This window comes from Mastomys coucha, unplaced genomic scaffold (assembly GCF_008632895.1).
Source record: "Mastomys coucha isolate ucsf_1 unplaced genomic scaffold, UCSF_Mcou_1 pScaffold23, whole genome shotgun sequence".
Lineage (NCBI taxonomy): Eukaryota > Metazoa > Chordata > Mammalia > Rodentia > Muridae > Mastomys > Mastomys coucha.
Window position 1 is genome coordinate 55,252,732 of NW_022196906.1, and position 18,957 is coordinate 55,271,688.

General features: G+C 43.6%; 1 protein-coding gene across 3 annotated transcripts in view; it reads left to right on the top strand.

Moving 5' to 3' along the window:
• The window catches only part of Uaca (uveal autoantigen with coiled-coil domains and ankyrin repeats), a 91,076-nt gene extending 83,609 nt beyond the window's left edge, over nucleotides 1–7,467 (top strand). For all 3 annotated transcript variants that reach the window (XM_031343412.1, XM_031343414.1, XM_031343413.1), the window contains exons 17-19: nucleotides 483–635; nucleotides 3,830–3,895; nucleotides 7,282–7,467. In XM_031343412.1, coding sequence (XP_031199272.1) covers nucleotides 483–635; nucleotides 3,830–3,895; nucleotides 7,282–7,353 — 291 coding nt within the window. In that variant the 3' untranslated portion in view covers nucleotides 7,354–7,467. The remainder of the gene's footprint in view (nucleotides 1–482; nucleotides 636–3,829; nucleotides 3,896–7,281) is intronic.
• The last annotated feature ends 11,490 nt before the right edge of the window (nucleotides 7,468–18,957 follow it).

An 18,957-nucleotide genomic window follows, 5' to 3' on the forward strand; every position in this document is an offset into this window, starting at 1 on the left:
TGACGCCATCTGCTGGCCTCTGTAGGCACTGCACACACACACACACAGACACAAAAAATAAATTAAAAAAACTTATTTGAATAAATAATACAACCCTTGATGAGAAGAAAACACATAAGTTAATCCTGTGTGCACATGAGCCAAGCTTTTTCAGTTTTCACGCTCCATCTAATAAAACCCCTTTCGAGTGTTCAAAACGTCAGAGGCCCTTTCATGCGCAGAGAAAACTAAGCTCGTGCTTCAGTCTTAGGACATTCATGATGTTTATTCTCAATTTGGTGTTGTCTTTGGAAGAAATTTACTGGAATCAAGTCCAAGAAATTGTACGAATAGTATGCTGCGTCTTCTGCTGGTGGAATCTTGGCAGCATCCTACCCGCTGTTTAAGGCTCGTGTCTCCAGTGAGGAGTGATTTCTGTATAAGGATTTTCATCCACAATGATGGTATATGTTTTCCTACAATTTCTCTCTGTCTCTCAAAAGATAACTGAACTTCTGAATGATGTCGAAAGACTAAAGCAGGCGCTCAACGGCCTTTCCCAGCTCACCTACAGCAGTGGCAGCCCCACCAAGCGGCAGAGCCAGCTGGTGGATACTCTGCAGCAGCGAGTGAGGGATCTGCAGCAGCAGCTGGCTGTGAGTGTCCAGGGCGCTGAGCAGTGGGGCCGGCAGAGTGAGCTAGTGTGTGTGTGTGTGTGCCTGAGAGAATGTGTGTGTATGTGTGAGTGTGTGAGAGAGTGAGTGTGTGTGTGAGAGAGTGTATGTAAGGGTGTATGTGTGAGTGAGTGAGTGTGTGTGTGAGAGTGTATGAGTGTATGTGAGTGTGCATGACTGAGTGTGTATGACTGTGTGTGAGTGAGTGTATATAAGTGTGTTATATGTGTATATGTTCATGAGTGTGTGTGACTATGTATGAGTGGTGTATGTGAGTGTTATATGTGTATGTGTCCATGACTGTGTGTGACTTTGTGCGTGAGTGTGTATAATTGTTGTGTGTGTGAGTGTGTGTATGAGTGTGTATGTGAATGTGAATGTGTTAAGTGTATATATGACCATGAGTGTATATTTGTGTGATTGTATGTGTGTGAATGAGTGTGTGAGTATATGTGTATGAGTGTGTGTGTATGTGTGTGAGACTGTGTGAGTGAGTGTGTGAGTGTGTGTGAGTGAGCATGTATGTGTGAGTATGTGTGTAAATGACTGTATGTGAGTGTGTTATATGTGTATATGTCCATGAGTGTGTGTGAGTGTGTATGTGTGAGTCTATGTGTGAGTATGTATGTGTGAATGAGTGTGTGAGTGAGTGTGTATGTGGGAGTGTGTGGGAGTAAGTGTATGTGTGTGTATGTGTGAATGAGTATAAGTGTGTGTGACTATGTGTGAGTGTATGTGAGTGTGTTATATGTGTATGTGTCTATGAGTATATATGTGTGAGTGTGTGTGTATGTGTGTGTCTATGTGAGTATATGTGAGTATATGTGTGTGTATGTATGTGTGTGAGTATGTATGTGTGTGTGTGAGTGAGTGTATGTGTGTGTATGAGTGAGTTTTTGTGAGAGTGTGAGTGAGTGTATATGAGTGAGAGTGTGTTAGTGTATGTGAGTGTGAGTGTGAGTATGTTATGCATCTATGTGTCCATGAGTGTATATGTCTGTGTGAGTGTAAGTATGAGTGTGTTGTTATGTATATATGTGCCCATGAGTGTGTGAGTGTGTATGAGTGTATGTGAGTGTGTGAGTGTGTTATGTGTGAGTGTATGTGTTATGTGTGTATGTGTCCATGAGTGTGTGTATGAGAGTGAGTGTGTGAGTGAGTGTGCTATATCTGTGTGAGTGTGTGAGTGTGTTATGCGTATATGTGTATCTGTCCATGAATGTGTGTATCTGTGTGTGAGTTGTGTGAGTATGTGTGGATGTTATATATATGAGTATGTGTGTTGTGTGTGTGTGTGTCCAAGAGTATGTGTATTTGTGAGGGTGTATGAATGTATGAGAGTGTGTGTGTTGTGTGTGTGACTGAGTGTGTTAAATGTGTATGTATCCATGAGTGTGTATATTTGTGAGTGTATTTGTGAGCATGTGTGAGAGTGTGTAAATGTGAGTATATATGAGTGTGTGTGAATGTGTTGTGTGTGAGTGTATATGTGTGAGTGTGTGTTATGTGTATATGTGTGTGTATTTGTGAGTGTATGTGAGTGTGGGTGTATGTATGTTATGATGTGTGCAATATATGTGTGTGAGTATGTGTGTGTGAGTGTGTGTATGTAGCTTCCATGGAGTTGAAATGCATTTGAAGCTGACTTCACATTCATGTGTGATCTTTGTTTAACATTACCACCACTTATATTATGATAGTGTTACTTATTTGATGCCTAGTGTATGCCACTCCAATAAGCATCCTGTTGTTTTCTCTCTGAACTGTGTCTCCATTACCATTCTACAGGGTAGTTCTTCCAGAGTAGTTTAAGGAGACTTACTTGGCTCATGGTTCTAGAGGGGTTGCATCTGGTGAAAACCTGGCTGTGTTACAACATGGCAGAAGCTGTCACATGGGAAAGCAAGAACAAGAGGGGCCAAGCTCACTGCTCATAAGGACCCCATTCTGGCAGGAAGAAGCCTGTGATGATGATATTAACAATGCCATTATCAAATTTGAATCTAGTCACCTCTTACCTATGGGTGGCGGTGACTGGGAACTATTTCTAACACGCAGTTTCTGGGGCCAGTCACATTCAAACAGCTGGTCACATTCAAACAGCCGTTTCCCAAGAAGGAAAGGCTAGCATCGATTGGGGTCTGGTCCCAAAGAAGAAGGAAAAACTTGTCCTGAGTTTGTAAAGCATTTTGGTGCATGAAAGAGAGGTAGAGGATCTTCCAGGCCACGAAAATAGTATGAAAAGATCCACGGAGGTGGGATCTAGCCACCATGACCAGGAGTGACAAAAGGCAGGCCTAGTGGGCACAGGAGTGCACACCTGTAAGCGGTAGGAAGAGCAGAGGTTCTGGTAGGTGGCGCAGCAGGGAACAGCACTTGGTGCACAAGCCTGACAACCAAGGCAGGCACTCAAAGGTGGGGTGGGAGGAGAGAACTTCGTCTAGTGTCACATTCCAGGGTCCTGGGCAGAGCTACCTCTTCCCTTTCATCAGTGCTGGCTCAGAGACTCCAGAGGGATGCCTCCTTACATATGAGAGAGAATCCACGCTTATTAGCTTGGTCTTCAGAGTCCAAATAGCAAAAGCTATGTCTTTTTAAAAAATACTTATTTTTATTATTTTAAGTCTCTGTGTATGTGTCCACATGCATCCACATTCCCATTCCTGTCCTCTTACACTGACACAGTATTCGTGATAATTAATAATAGCAACAACAACAAAACCTTTTTTATTGTTTCATTTTTTATTTTTAAGACCTGGACTTGAGAGATGGATCAGCAGTTAGAAATATATACTACTCTTGTAGAAGACTCAAGTTCAGTTTTTAGCACCTACATTGGGCAACTCACAGCAACCCATAACTCCATTCCAGGGAATCTGATGCCTTTGGCCTCTATGGGCTCTACATAGACACAGACACACCCCCAGACACACACAGTGATCCCCTGTGATTTGGGGTAAATGGCATTGCTTTCCCGGGAGCATCAATATATATAAGGGAAAACCTTACACCGGCTCCATCATGTGTATTTCAGCATCCGGGCTTCTGTTCTAAAGGTGACAGGAGCCCTTCTTGCCAGTCTGCAGCAGGGGGTCTCACGCTCATTGCTACAAGTCTCCTGGTCTTGCACACATGCGTGCTAATGTTCTCCTCTGTCTGCCTTCCCGTGGTTCTAGGATGCTGACAGACAGCACCAGGACGTCATCGCTATCTACCGGACCCACCTCCTCAGTGCCGCACAGGTAGGAACAGCTGTGCCTTTGAAAAGACTGTTCATTTTAGGGAAAAATAAAATACAGTTTTAATTTTCTGAATAAACTTACATGCATGTAATTGACATTTGAAGTTGCTCTAACCCATATGCTTATTTAAAAATAATTGTGTTTCTTTTAATCATGGCTTGCATATCTCCCAGAACAATTTACAAAGCTACACAGCAACACAACATCTTAAATTTAGTGTTGTCTCCATCTGCTTGCCACTCATCCGCTAGACAGTTTGGCAACACACGATGGCAGCTCACGTTAACAGTGTTGCTAGCTGGGATAAAGCCTTGACATTACACGTGGCTGTCAGCGGGGAGTGGGGGAGTGGAGGGGAAGGTGGGATGTGTGTGTGTGTGGGGGAGAGAGAGAGAGAGAGAGAGAGAGAGAGAGAGAGAGAGAGAGAGTGTGTAAAGAGGGCTGCATATGCTTCTTCCTGGTGGCTTTGGGGTGGGGTTGTTCTTTGAAGTAGCGAACACTTGAAAAGTCAGAAAAGGACAAAGGAGGTATGCACAAAATTGTAAGAACTTAAGGGAAAACTGGTCTGTTCTAATTGGTTATTTACTTACGGAGCCTTAAGCTCAGTGAAGCAGAAGATTGTAAATCCTCTTTTGTGTTGTCCTGAGAAGGCCTGTAAAAGAAATATGCTAAGGAAATGTTTAGGGTGTGAGAGATGGGTTGTCTCTGCTCTGTGGCAGCCGTGCGAATAGTCTCCCGCATTCTCAGAATAGATTGTGCAGGAAGACGTACTGAAAGAGACAATGTTGGAATCATGAGTGAGGGATACTAGAAGTTATTTGGATTTGAGATGTGCTAGCCACACTGTGCTGTTAAAACAAACAGAAGCAAGGAGGGAAGACAGTAAATTTCAAAGAAACATGATTTTTTAAAACCAGAACTCGATTAAATAGTAAACGTACTTTCTGATACCAGAGTCTTAAAACCAGTGCTCTACTTTTCCTATAGGGTTGAAGGGGGCTCTAAAAGGAGGGACAGCAGAAAGGATGCTCCCTGCTGCCCTCTGAGTAGGTAGGACATTGGCTGAGCTCTAAAAGATCATTTCAATCATTAGTGTTGTCGGTGGTCAGTGTTCATGAGAGGAGAGAACAGCACAGATCAGGCTGCAGAGATGGCTCAGTGGGTTAACACGCTTGCTGCCAAACATGGGGACCTGGGTTCTGACCCCAGAACCCTTGGAAAGAGACAGGCATGGCTGCCTGAGTGCCTGTGACCCGAGCTCCCAGGGTGATAGAGACAAGAGGATTGCTGAGGCTTGCCACCAACCCAGTGTTAGGCTCAGTGAGAGATACTGTCTTAGGGAATAGGGCAAAGAATGGTAAAGCAGGACACTGGATGTCTTTTACATGCTTGCACATGTACATACACGCATGTGCACACACATGTGCACATGTATACACACACAGAGACACATGCATACACACACACACACATATAGAAAGGATGAGAGACATCCTAGTCTTGGCCAGAAGAGACAGAGCAAAACACCATGACAACTTCTGAGACCTTCCACTTTGTGTAATGTGCCCTTCTGAAATCTAAAATTGTTTTCTGCTGAGTTCTAATGAAGCAACAGCAGCACTTGGCATCTGAAGACGTCTTGCCGTCTGGCATCGTGCAGTTTAACTATGGATCCAGTTTAGTCAACTGTGGCTAACATTTGAAATTTAAACACCCTGCTGCTGTAAAAACAGATTTGGGAGGCAAAACTTTTTATATTCATAGATGTGTCCTGCCAAAGCCTATTCAGATGCTCCAGTAATAAATTAATAATAAAGAGGAGAGTAGAAGGGTGTAAGCCTGCCACAGATTTGCATCTGCTTAACCCTGCTACTTAAAAGTGTATGTGTGTATCTGTGTGTTTGTGTGTGTCTCTGTATATGAGTGTGTGTGTGTATGAGTGTGTGTTGCACACACATGCAGGGGCATGTGGAGGCCAGGCCAGGACATTGAGTGTCTTTCCTACTCTGCTCTCTGCCATATTTCCTTGAGGCATGGTCTGTCACTGAGCTTAAAGCTCACAAGTCAGCTAGGCTGGCCAACCAGAGAGTTCTTGGGATCCACCTGTCTCTGCTCTGCAGTGCTGGGGTTATAGGCTCATACAGCTTTTCCCAGGGTTTTTATGTGGGTGCTGGGAATTCAAACCCAGGGCCTCACATTTGCAGAGCAACCACTCTTACACACTGAACCATTTCTCCAGTCCCTACTTCAAAACATTTAAGTGTTTTCTTTTAAAATATAAATGATATACACACTCAACTTTGCAACAGGAGAGATGCCAGTATATAAGAGGTACCTTTTATTACCAATAGTTTTGGCCAAGTGTTTGGAAAATGGGTCTTTTATGCCCAGTTGGGTAGAACTGTAAATTGTTATTTCTAATAAGGAAAATGTTGTAGTCCTTTGGAAATTCAAATATTGAGCTTGCTTTTTGTTACTGTGCCTTTTTTTTTTTTTTAAGACTGATCTCATGTAGTCCAGGCAGCCCTTGAATTCCTGATCTTCCTGCCTCTATTTCCTGAGTTCTGCCGTTATAGTTATTCACTGTACACCTGGTGCTGAACCCATCTCTTGAGCCAGCTACTTCTTCTCCAAGTGCCTGGCTATAAATATATATATATATAAAATGTCTGACATTAGGGAAGAGGCAAGGGCATTTAATATATACTGGATATTACATAAAAATGAACAGTTACCTGGCTCTAGAGAAGGATTGCTGTGGCACTGAGTGAGAAGATGTGCTGCAGGGATGTGTCATCCTGCTTATATAACATAAGTACAGAATTTCTTTCCTCAGTCTCTTTTCTCCTCAAAGGGGCAGGGCAGGAAGATGGCTGAGTGGGCAAAGCACTTTTCCTACAAGCTTGAGGACCAGAGTTCAGATCCCCAGCACCAAGGAACTGCTGAGTGGGTGTGGCAGCCTGTCTCTAAGCCCAGCTGGCAGGCCCTGGGCGTGCTCACCAGCCAAATGGCAAGCTCTGGTTTCAAGTGACAGACTGCTTCATACAGAAGGAAGAGAATGATTGAGGTTATATCTACATGCACGTGCGAGCACACGCGCGCGTGTGCGTCTCCCCACACACACATACACACACACTCTACAACAGTCATAGGAAATGTTCATGTAGCTGACTGTAATGTATAGTGCATAGGCCATTGTTGCATTGGTTTTCTGGTCGTAAGTGTTAGGAGGCCCTCCTGTGTACTTACTCCTTGTGACCTGATGCCTTTATCTACATGGTAGACTTCCTGTGGGGTACTCTTACCGTGATGAGGTGTGCTCTAGGATAAAGGCCTCACCTTTGGAGTTCAGTAAAGGTGACACGTGCCCTCTTCCTTCCCTCCAGGGTCACATGGATGAAGATGTGCAGGCGGCCTTACTGCAAATCATACAGATGCGACAAGGCCTTGTATGCTAGTGTCAGCTGACTTGGAGCCTGTCCTGCTGGTGCTATGCATTCTGGGTGCAACTCTGTGGCTCTTCTGGGCCTTACTCTGATAGTATCAGTAAAATAAACTATATTTTGTTCCGTTGTTGAATTTTATTTTTCTGAGACGAGTGTGTCACTGAGTTTTCCAGTGGATTCAAAGCTAATATTCTATGTACATTCATTTCACACAGTGGCAAACAGCATGTACCTTGCCTTGCCTCAACTATACCTTTTTTATTTGTACTTTTAAATTTGTATTGTCTTTATGGCCCTGGCCATCCTGGAACTCACTTTGTAGACCAGACTGGCCTTGAACTCACAGAGAACCACCTGCTTCTGAATGCTGGGATTAAAGGTATGCCCTTGTAATTATATTTTTTGTTTGTTTGTTTGTTTCAAGACAGGGTTTCTCTGTATAGCCCTGGCTGTCCTAGAACTCACTCTGTACACCAGGTTGGCCTCAAACTCAGAAACTGCCTGCCTCTGCCTCCCAAGTTCTGGGATTAAAGGTGTGTGCCACCACTGCCTGGCGTAATTATACTTTTTAAAACTACATTTTAAAAATAGTTGAGTCCATGTTAAAATATGAGCCATCTGAATGGGTCCATATAAAAAGGAGCTGAGGCTGAAATAACATTGAAAGATTGATTTTGGAGAACTTAATTTAGCTGATAGCTACTTTTAAATAGATCAAAAGACCTTCCAGAGGGTGAGGAGATGGCTCAGTAAGGAAAGTGGTTTCTAGGCAAGCATGAAGATCTGAGCTCAATCTCCCAGGACACAGCTTCTCACCCCCAAGGGTAGCAGCGTGCACCTAAAATCCCCAGCAGACTCTGAGCCTCAGTGGCTGGCCAATCTAGCCAAATCAGTCGGCTGCAGGTTCAGGGAGAGGCCCTGCCTCAAAAAGTGAGATGGGGCCGGGCAGTGATGGCGCACACCTTTAATCCCAGCACTTGGGAGCAGAGGCAGGAGGATTTCTGAGTTTGAGGCCAGCATGGTCTACAGAGTGAGTTCCAGGACAGCCAGGGCTACACAGAGAAACCCTGTCTCAAAAAAAAAAAAAAAAAAAAAAAAAAAAAAAAAAAAGTGAAAAAGAGAAGTCGACAAGGACGCCAGTATCAGCCTAACCTCCACATGTGCACTCACCCGTGTGCACACACATACACAAACAAGTCAGAGCGGATTATATGGCTGGCCAAGTGCATCTCTATTGAGCAGTCTAATGAGTGCTTTGCCTTTGTTGTTCTTATGCTATACCTTTATTTAAAGTAGATTTCTTTCCTATATGTTTTGCAGTGCTAGTTTACACAGCTCAGGAACAGGCAAGAGCGGGACAGTTGGACTGGTGAGAAGCTCACCTCTGGGTCTCTACAGCAGCACTTTAACCTTTTCTTACCAAGGCTGACGTTTCTCACCATCGTCTTTAAAAGGAGAACAACTGCTTTGTCATTTTCGACTGTTGTAATCAGACACTCATTCTACATGCGACCTCCAAATGTCTCAGACTTATTTATAGGAGCGTCGTCTGAATGGGATTAATAACGGGAGACACAAGTTTCTTGCAAAATTAGCATTAGTGATTTGGGGAAACATCTTGAAGTTTTAGACAACAGTGCCACAATGCAGTAACACTTCCAGAATAAAGACAGCAAGAAGATAATGGAATTGGATATACTTTGTGGTAAATTCTCTAACAAGCTATTTCTACTAACTTCATCTTACTAAGGAGAATTTATATCTTTATTTTGATTAATATTTTGTTTACTGTTCACCCTAAAAATCTCAAATTTGATGCTTAGCAAGTAATTTCACAAACGGATCATTTCAGCTGAGCTTGTGTGTGTGTGTGTAGTGCATGTATGTATGTTCGTTGTGTATATGGTTGTGTATGTGTGTGTGTGCGCACAGGTATGTGTACATGTCGAGTCTCTAAGTCGATGTTGGTTATCTTTTTCTATTGCTTACCACTTCATCTATTGAAGCAGGGACTCACAATTGAACCTAGAGCTTGAGAAGCAGCTGGATTAGTGAGCCAGCTTGCCTTGAGGATCCCCTGTCTCTGCCTCTTTCATGCTGGGGTTATAGGTGGCCATTATGCCTGTCTGGCTTTTATAAGTTGGCTCTGAGGATCTGAACTCTGCTCTTGACACATGTGTGACACATGCTGTATTCACTGAGCTATCTTCCTGGCCCCTGGGTTTTCTTCCATTGCAAACTGTACCTTAACAATCCTTGAGCATTCTGAACCAAGTTTTGTTTGTTTGTTTTTTTTTAATTCTAACTTTATAGAATACAGTTGGAAAAATCACCACTCATACCACAGGTATGCCATCATATTTTTTTTTTGAAAAAGCATGTTTTAATATGGGGTTACATAACTGCACTTCCATGCCAACACGTAATGAATTTTAAGCATACTCACCCCATACTCTGATACCCCACCCCCACCAGTCTCCCTTATTCCCTGGATAATGTGATTTCTGCTTTCAGATCATCTGAACACCTATGATATTATGTCTCTGTAAAGCCTTTCTGAGACTGACCTAATAGCTTAACCTAGTGACCTCAGTTGCATGCATTTCCCGGCAAGTGGCATGATGTCATCCTTTATAAGTCAGCATATTCAACTTTTCTTCAGCGAATAAACAATGAAAAGTCCGATTAATTTACTTTGAATTCTTGAGGCAGGCACATAATATTTACACAAGAGACATATGCTTCCTTAAGTTGTTTAATGTTGTTATTTGTCCTGTATTCTGTTTTTAGGATTTTTGGGCAACCTATTGAAGTCCAACAGACTGATGTTCTGAACTGAATACTTATGGTCAGAGTTGTGTTCTCCTTGAACACATTGGGGAAGTAACATGCATATTTTATTTGTGTTTTTACTTTGTGTGTGTGTGTGTGTGTGTGTGTGTGTGTGTGTGTGTGTGTGTGTGAGTGCAGTGCCCATGGAGGCCAGAAGAGGGCATCAGATTCCACTGGAGCTGGAGTGACAGGTAGTTATGAGATTTTTGAAACAGGTTCTGGGAACAGCTAGAGTCCCTTGCAAGATCAGTATGTGTGTCTGTTCCCTGCATTTTGTCTTCACCTGTCAAAAATTCTTTTCTTTAGAATTCCTTTGAGTGTCCTTATAGAAGACTTGAGAGTTAAGCTGTTCATTTCTCATCTTTGGAGAATTTGGAGTAAACACTGACAGGGTCCCAGATATGGAAGACAGTGCTCATTTTGGTCATCTGTCTGAGACCCTCTTAGGCCATCCTGTTGTCACCCACTCACCTCTGGACATGCCAGGCTGAGATCACATTTAAAGCATTGGTGACAAAGGCCTTTTGGTTAGAAGTCCATGGATCATGGACACTCATCTTTCTGTTTTATGTTCAGAAAGACTGTGAGACCTCAAGTGACCAGTTGTCATCTAAAGATCTGTAAGTCCTCTGGGAGAATCACTGAATTCTTTAAAAAAAAAAAAAAAAAAAAGAAATTATTTTATTTATATCCATACACTGTATCTGTCTTCAGACATACTGGAAGGGGGCATCAGATCCCATTACAGATGTTTGTGAGCCACCATGTGGTTGCTGGGAATTGAACTCAGGACCTCTGGAAGAGCAGCCAGTGCTCTTAACCACTGAGCCATCTCTCCAGCTTGAATCAGGGAATTCTAACTAGGGTGTGATCCTTTATTCTCCAATCCTTAGGGGTTTTTGTTTGTTTGTTTGAGCCTTCTCATCAGGCAAGCTCATTCTTATTTACCTGTTGTCAGTATTAAGAATTATCTATTAAAATTGAGCCAGTGAGGGGCTGGGGAAATGGTTTGGTTCCAGATCATTCTCCACATAAGGCAGCTCACATCTACCTGTAACTCCAGGCACAGGGTATCCAGTACCCTCTTTTGGTCTCTGAAGGCTCTAGGCATGGACATGGTACATATACATATGTAAGGATACACATACAAAAAATAAAATTTTAAAGACGGAGCTGGTGAGATGGCTCGCCAGGAGAAGATGCTTACACTGAACCTTAGAACTTGATTTGATCCCTGGAGCCCACGTGGTAGAAGGAGAGAACCCTCTTACCCAAGCTGTCCTCTGACCACACACCCTAAGCATGGGACATGTGCCCCACACTACACACCCCAAGCCCCCATGGTATCTCTTAAAATGAAATACTCCTACAGTGGGTAACCACTGGGTGTACCTATATTGTTCTAAAATTTCAGGTAAAGTTAGTATAATTTTGTTATGTGTTGGATCAAATGTTCCCTCAGACTCATGTGTTAAAGGTTGGTCACCAAGTGCTATGGGGGCTGGTGTAGAGGAATGTTTAGCAGGACCGAGTAGAGGGGTGTTAAGGCATTGGATGGTACCCACAGAGCAGCTCCCTGACCCTGCACTTCCCTTTGCCACAAGTGAGTATATAGATTTTAAAATAAAAGCGTGAATCCAGGATAGAGCTGGCCTCCCACAAACCTCACCACAAAGGCAGTGCAAGGGCTCTGCTTAGCATAATTGGGCATGCGGCATCCCTTATGGATTTCAGTGTAGTTTCATTATTTATGCCTGCTTGAACAAACATCACCAGTGAATGGATCCAGCCAAAAGAAGATAACAAAAATGTCATATGTAAATGAAAAAAGGAAGGCTTTTTGAAGTCTGCTACCCTAGTTATATAGACACATAATTTGGCCACATATATGTGTATATATATTTATATGTCCATATGAATTTATATTTAATAAAACAGAGGAGGAGACATCAAGAAAACGTCTCCATAATTGTTATTTGCTATCATGTTGTCCTATTTAATAGGTGCGGTTCTTACTTATTGTATGCAGGTTTGCAGATTTATTTTTTATGATAGCAGACCTGGGAATATCCTGAAGCCTGAAAAGAGTTTAGAGAGGTTATTGCCTTCTTAATAATTTAGAGCATCCATTGCTGCGCCAAGTCAGAAGATTAACATTTAATAGAAAAAATTATATATCTATAATTCAGTCACGGCTATTAGATCAGATGGATTTTACATTAAGTGAAAAAGATGTTGAGCATTTAAGGACCATTAAACTACAGGACTCTTTTATTAGGCTTTAAGGCCTCGGAGCCAGGTCCTGCTGTGAGGGATATTTATTTTACATATACAGAACGCATTAAGGATAGGGAAAGGGCACACATTTTCAAAGAAAACAGGCCATGAAAAATTGTGATTTTCCACATTGTGAGCAGCTGCCGAGCAGAGTCTGCCTTATTTTATAATAATTCGTTTTATGCATCATTAAGTAGCTTTCTCAGAGATGAGGAGCATAGGGTGAAGGCCACTTCCAAATGGTACCCTGCAAGGAGGCAGAGTGACGGCATCTCCTCCGTGGGGATGGGACTTTGAAAAAAAAAAAACAAAAAACAAAACGTATCCCTGAGAGGATACTGAAGGTTACAGATCAGTGTAAGAATGCCTTCTCCAGAAATCCTTTAAGGCCCCTAAAAACAGAGGAGAGATGCTAATACATTCTCTCTCTCTCTCTCTCTCTCTCTCTCTCTCTCTCTCTCTCTCTCTCTCTGTCCTCTGTGTGTGTGTGTGTGTGTGTGTGTGTGTGCATGCGCTCGTGCACATTCACCTCTATGTGCATATGTGGAGGCCAGAGATTGACTGAGCATCTTCCCCATTGTTCTTAACCTTTTTTTTTTGAGTCAAGGTCTCACGACTAAATCTGGAGCTCACTGATTTTTGGCCTAGCCTGGCTGGCCAGCAAGCCCCCTGTGTGAGTGCTGGGATTTGAACTTGTGCCTTATGCTTGCAAGAAGTGCTTTGCCAATGGAGTCACCCTCCCCTGATTGGCATTACCCTCTTCTAATGGCACCTCCATTACCAGTGAAGGACTAGAATGTGACCCGTGAGAGGAATTGCATGCTAGTGAAGAGAAAGCCCGAACCATCATTTTTATTACATACATGCTCGGAACACACTTTACATGACAGGAGCAAGAGCATAAGATATCTGACATGCTTTTCTTACTTCCTATACCATGACTGCCATCCCTCCCCCACCAAAAACAAAACAAAACAAAACAAAACCTGGGGACCAGGTTCACATGAGGGACTTGGAGACAACGTGGGAAGGAAGCTAGTCTCATTGGTAACCTTTTCCCTCTACGGTGTCCAAATAAATTTTGTGGGTTTTTTCCCCCTCCCTCTTGCTTGCTATTCTAAGCTTTTTTTAATTGCCTCAAGTGGGACCTTATGGGCTGTTTAGGCATTTTCCTCAGGATTTAAAAATGAAGCCAATTTATATTCTCAGTCTTCTTGCTAAAAAATCTGTTAAACCACAATAAAAAGGACTGCTACTTAAACCTTCCCTGCTTTGTCGTTGCTGTAATTATTGGCTCTTTGGAGCTGCAAGAACTCGTTTATGCACAATTAAAAAGGTGGGCAATGGAGGAGTGCTGGCCTGGCCCAGGTGGAGGACTCAAAGGCCGAGGTCCTCCTGCCGAGGAGGAAACTGAGACACTCTCTAGCTTGAAGGCTTTTTTTTTTTTTCAAGCAAATTGTTCCAGTTGGCCCTAATCCCCAAGCAGTTCAGCTCCTTTAAAACCATCTTTATTCATTCACACCAATTGACACTTAAGAAAAAAAAAAAAGCCCCAGCGACTATTCATCTAAGTCTAAATATATCCGTCAAAGTTGAATGTGTTTAAGGGGATTTACCATCTGCTTATTCAAAATACTATTTGTTGTCAATATTTTTGGTGTACCGGCATCGGGCTTGTTATTATAATGTGCATAGCCACTTCACAGCGCCAGAGCCCCAAAGCGTGGCAGCACTGGGAGGACATAAAGGAGAGCTTTCCCCCACCTTTGCTCTGCCATCTGACATGGCCGCTGAGGCTCTGCGCACCAGGCAGAATTCCTTAATAAGCGCTCACTCACTCGTTCTGCTTCCAGACCCTTTTGGGCAATCACACCCCCCATGTTCTCTAAGTACCGAGCAGTTACCAGGACAACAGAGACTTTGAGGAAGGTTTAATTGTGACTTGATGTCTAGCCAGAATAAAGCGCTAGTGCCTTTCTGTGTGGATTCTAGGTCCCCAAACAAATGGCAGTGTACTTATTTTATTAGGTTAAGGTGGCTTGCAATATTTTTTTTCTCAGTATGAGAGAGGAAAAGGCAGAGATAGTCAATGCTAAAAAGAGTAGGGAAGCAAGCAGCGACTTTGACCCAGAAAATATTTGGTTAAACACATCCTGTCTGGCTTGCTTTTCTGGAACTGACCTCAGTGTGAACTTCCTTGTACGGAACAGGAGGATGAGAACGCATGTGTGTGAGCAGCCCAAGCTGCACCCATTAGGAACACTCGTTCCTAGTTTCTGGCCCTGTGGGTCCAGCACACCAGTTGGGATTCTTCTCAAGGTGAAGTACCTACTTCTGAGGGCACATGCTATGGATGGCACAGCTTGCCAAAGCGCTTCCTTCCACTGGCTTTGCTGGAAAGAAGGCTCAGCAGCTCAGAGAATTTGTCACACTTTCAAAGATGCAAGTTCGGTCCCAGTACCCATGTTTATGACTCACAACTGACTGTAACTAGCTTAGGGGGATCTGGGGCCCTCTTCTGGCTTCTGTGGGCACCTACATGCATGTGACAAACAGGCAAATAAATTATATATGTTACACACACACACACACACACACACACACACACACGCACACACACGCACACACACACACAGGTAGACAGTGCCTTTGGAGCAACATGCATGGTTGCACATTCATGGGATTTAGCTCAGGTTCCTTTGCAGTCTCCCAGGCTTGTGCTTGTTGGTTTTTGGAGGAGAAGGTGTCTACACTGTGAGTGTCTACACTTGGGCTCACAAGGAGACATCATTCTGTTCTCACTTTGCTCCTGGCCCACAGATGTTTCAAACGAGCAGATTCCTAAAGTCCAGTGAATTGGGTAATTTTTTTTTTGTACCTTCCTTTCTGCTTTTTCCATCACCAGAACCCTCCCTTCAGGCCTCTGTGCTTAAAAACATTTTTTTTTTTTTTTTTTTTTTTTTTTTTTTTTTTTTTTTGGCTTGGCCAAACTTAAGGCCTGCTCCACAAGTGTCCCCTAGGCCCCTCCCCATCTATGACCTGATTATTTCTGTTTTAGCTAACAGCACTGCTAGGTCAGTCTCAAAGGAACCTCTCAGCCCAAGTTCCTGCTCAGACCCTCTTCTTCATCTCCCAGGTGGGATCTGATTCTTTGGGAAAAATCCAGTTTAATCTAGTCGGGTGGAATCCCACGGAACCTTGAAGTCTCCTCTTCATAATTCTCAGCTACCTGACTCCCACCCTGGCTCTTAGATATAAATTCCCACTGATTCAGGCCATTCAGGTCTAACCCCATCTCCTTTCCAGACCCAGTGGTTCTGAACAGAACCTGTTCTTGCTTTACTGAGTGTCATTAACACCCTTTTCTTTAGTATACCCTAGATTCCCATTTGGTGCCACCATGCCTAGGTCCTGAATGCCTGTGCTCTAGTTTCAGAAATCTGTATCATTTTCTGAATGCAGCATGTCCAATTTAATCCATATAGCTGTAAATAAACAGCATGTTAACATGTTAAGTTTTATTTTAAACAGGTCTAGCCATCCCTCTGCCTTGTGAGGCTGGCGAAGATGAAGAGCCGTCTGCCCAAGCAGAGAGGGTGAATATGTCAAGTAGTTACTTTCCCTCAATGTATTGCTTCTGGTACAGGTGTGTGATGGCAGGCCATTTCATTCTGACCCCCACCCCGACCCCAGATCCTTAGAATTGATGTTGGGACTAAGTACTATTAGAAGCAGAGGCAGGGCTGGGGAGATGGCTCTGTGGGTAAACTGTTGGCTGAAGAAATGTGAGGAGCTTCATTCAAATCCTTAGCTCCCACATAAAGCTGGGTGCAGTGACATACCTATAATTGCAGTACTCCCATGGTGAGATGGGAGGCAGAGACAGAAGAAGCCTTGGGCACTCACAGACCCACCAGCACACATGCTATGGAAAATAGATAAATAGATGCACAGAGATGTGCGTACACACGGGCTGGATCTATAGATCACACACACACACACACACACACACAGAAAGAGAGAGAGAGAGAAAGAGAGAGAGAGAGAGAGAGAGAGAGAGAGAGAAACAGAGACAGAGAGAGAGACAGAGAGAGACAGAGAGAGACAGAGATGCAAACAAGTTGCAGCAGAGACAGTAGGAATCTACTTTTGTGACCAGGAGGGTTAGGGTCACACCAAAGTCAGTTCCTGGTACAGGAATGAAGGTGGCTCAAAGAGCATCTCACATGTGATGAGACAGATGTTGTATTCTCAAAAGATTTGCTTTCAGCATTATCTGGAAGACTCTTTCTGTGCTCTGACCCCCCTGCCTGGGATAGCACCATCCTTACATCAATTAGCAATCAAAAAAAATGCCCTACAGACTTACCCACAGGCCAGCTGAAGGAGACAATTCCTTAGTTTAGGGTCCTTCTTCCCAGGTGTGTTAAGTTGACAGCTGGCTATGGCATGCTCCGCTGTATCCATGGAAGAGGGTCTCCCCAAGAACTAACTGGGCATTCTCTGATTAGAGTGGTTTAGCTACCAGCTTGACCTGGAGATCCCCCATTTTTGCTTCCCAAATTCAGGGCTAACAGGAGGCTACAGCACCCACCCAGCTTTTTACCTGGGTTCCAGAGATCCAAAGTCCAGACCTTGTGCTTGCACAAGAAAGCGTTTTATCTCCTGAAGTGTCCCCGCAACCTCTGGTAGCTATATTATACCTAGTTCTTATATATTATTGTTGATATTTAAACCATCACTTGGAATTTGTTTCATAGTCTGCTATCTAAATTGCTATCCAGTTCAATTAATCTATCATTTAAAAACTTTGACTCAATAATCTTTATTTTATTTACTGACTTCTTATGCAGTGTGGGGCAGTGAGTAGACCACCTCCCCATGTCTGGAGCTGTTTTATTTGTTTCTTTCCTTCATCATTTTCTAGGCGTCTTTTGCTTCCATTCTGGTATCTATCCCTTTCTCTGAAATAGTTCCACAGCTGTGTCTGAAAATGTAAGTGACAACCTTGAACAGAAGATGGGGATTTAGGGTGACCCGTGAGTTCAGGATTGCCCTTAAGGAAAACAAAGTTGTTGTTGTTTTTTTAAATTGCTGCTCTTGTTTTTGAAGTAGGTATCATGTAGCCCAGGTTGGCCTGTACACTACATATGCAAGGATGAACCATGAACTTCTGGTCCCCTGCTTCCACTCTCAGAGTGCTAGAATTACAGGTATGACCATCATGTCCTGTTTGTGAGATTCTAGGGACAGATCCCAGGGCTCCATGCACACAAGAATCAAGCCTCACCCACCAGAGCTCTGTCTTTCTTTAAAACTAGTTTATGATGTGAGGGAGAAAGCATAGTCAGACCATCTCTGGATTCTGGTGCATTAATAACTATTAAAGAGATTTGCTTTACTTTTGAGAATCCACCAGCTCAGCTGGGATCATCTACTGACATCACAACACTGGCCTTCACTGGGGTATAGAGTGATGTGCTCTTCACAGATGCCAGTCCCATCTGATTGCCCTGTGTCCTATGTCCTATGTCCACATCAAGCAGATAGATGATCTGCCTGACTCAGGACTATGTCACAAAGGCAATTAAGAGAATGACAGTTGGCCAGTCATTCACAGTCTTGAAAAGGAGCCGAACGGACTCATAGAGGTAGGACTGGTATATAACTCGTCAGAACACTGTAGCCTGTTGGCAGGCTGTGGGAGACAGAGCTGACACCACTGACATGATTGGATATGTGTGAAGAGAGCCTGCGGAAGCTGGTGTGTGGCCTGAGAAAGGAGCCAAGGTGCAGGTGCAGTGTGGCTCCCCAACAGTTCCCCAGTTCCTAGCATGTCACCCAGGTTCTCAGGCCTCTCTGCCCTGCCCAGCTCACCCCTACCAGTTGAAATATTGACTGCTCCGTTCATGAAATGTTGACTTCCATTCATGAAATATTGACTGCTCCATTCATTCCTACTGTAACTCCCTCAGCCTTGAACGAACAACTCAGATTGGGCTTCTGGAAGCCTTCCAGGAAGCCCCTGTGAGAGAATTTTCCCTTTTATTCTGAACCCCTTGCCTAGGGAGTGTACTAATTTCCCATGGTCAGGCTTAATATATTACCCTGAACTTGGAGACCTGTAATAACAGAAATTTATTCTCTCACATTTCTGTCTGGAAGTAAAAAATCAGAACCTGGTATCCTAGGTCAAAATCAAAGTGCCTACAAGATTGCAGCTCCCTCCAGCAGCCAGCATGCAGACCTTTCCCCTCAGCTTCTGGAAGCTTCCAGCCACCGTCCCTTGGCTTGCAGCTCTGTCATCCCAATCTCTGTCTTGGTGGTCACACTCAATAACTGACCTTGGGTTGAGAAATCAGCTTTGAACTTTCCAAGGCCCCAGGAGAAACTTGGGACTGCTAGGGTTTTTATGCCTCACCTTTGATCCAGAGGGCAACATCTTTAGAATTGTGGAAACTAGAACCTTTCTGTGGGTTTGCACTTCCCAGGGAATGCTGAGCGATA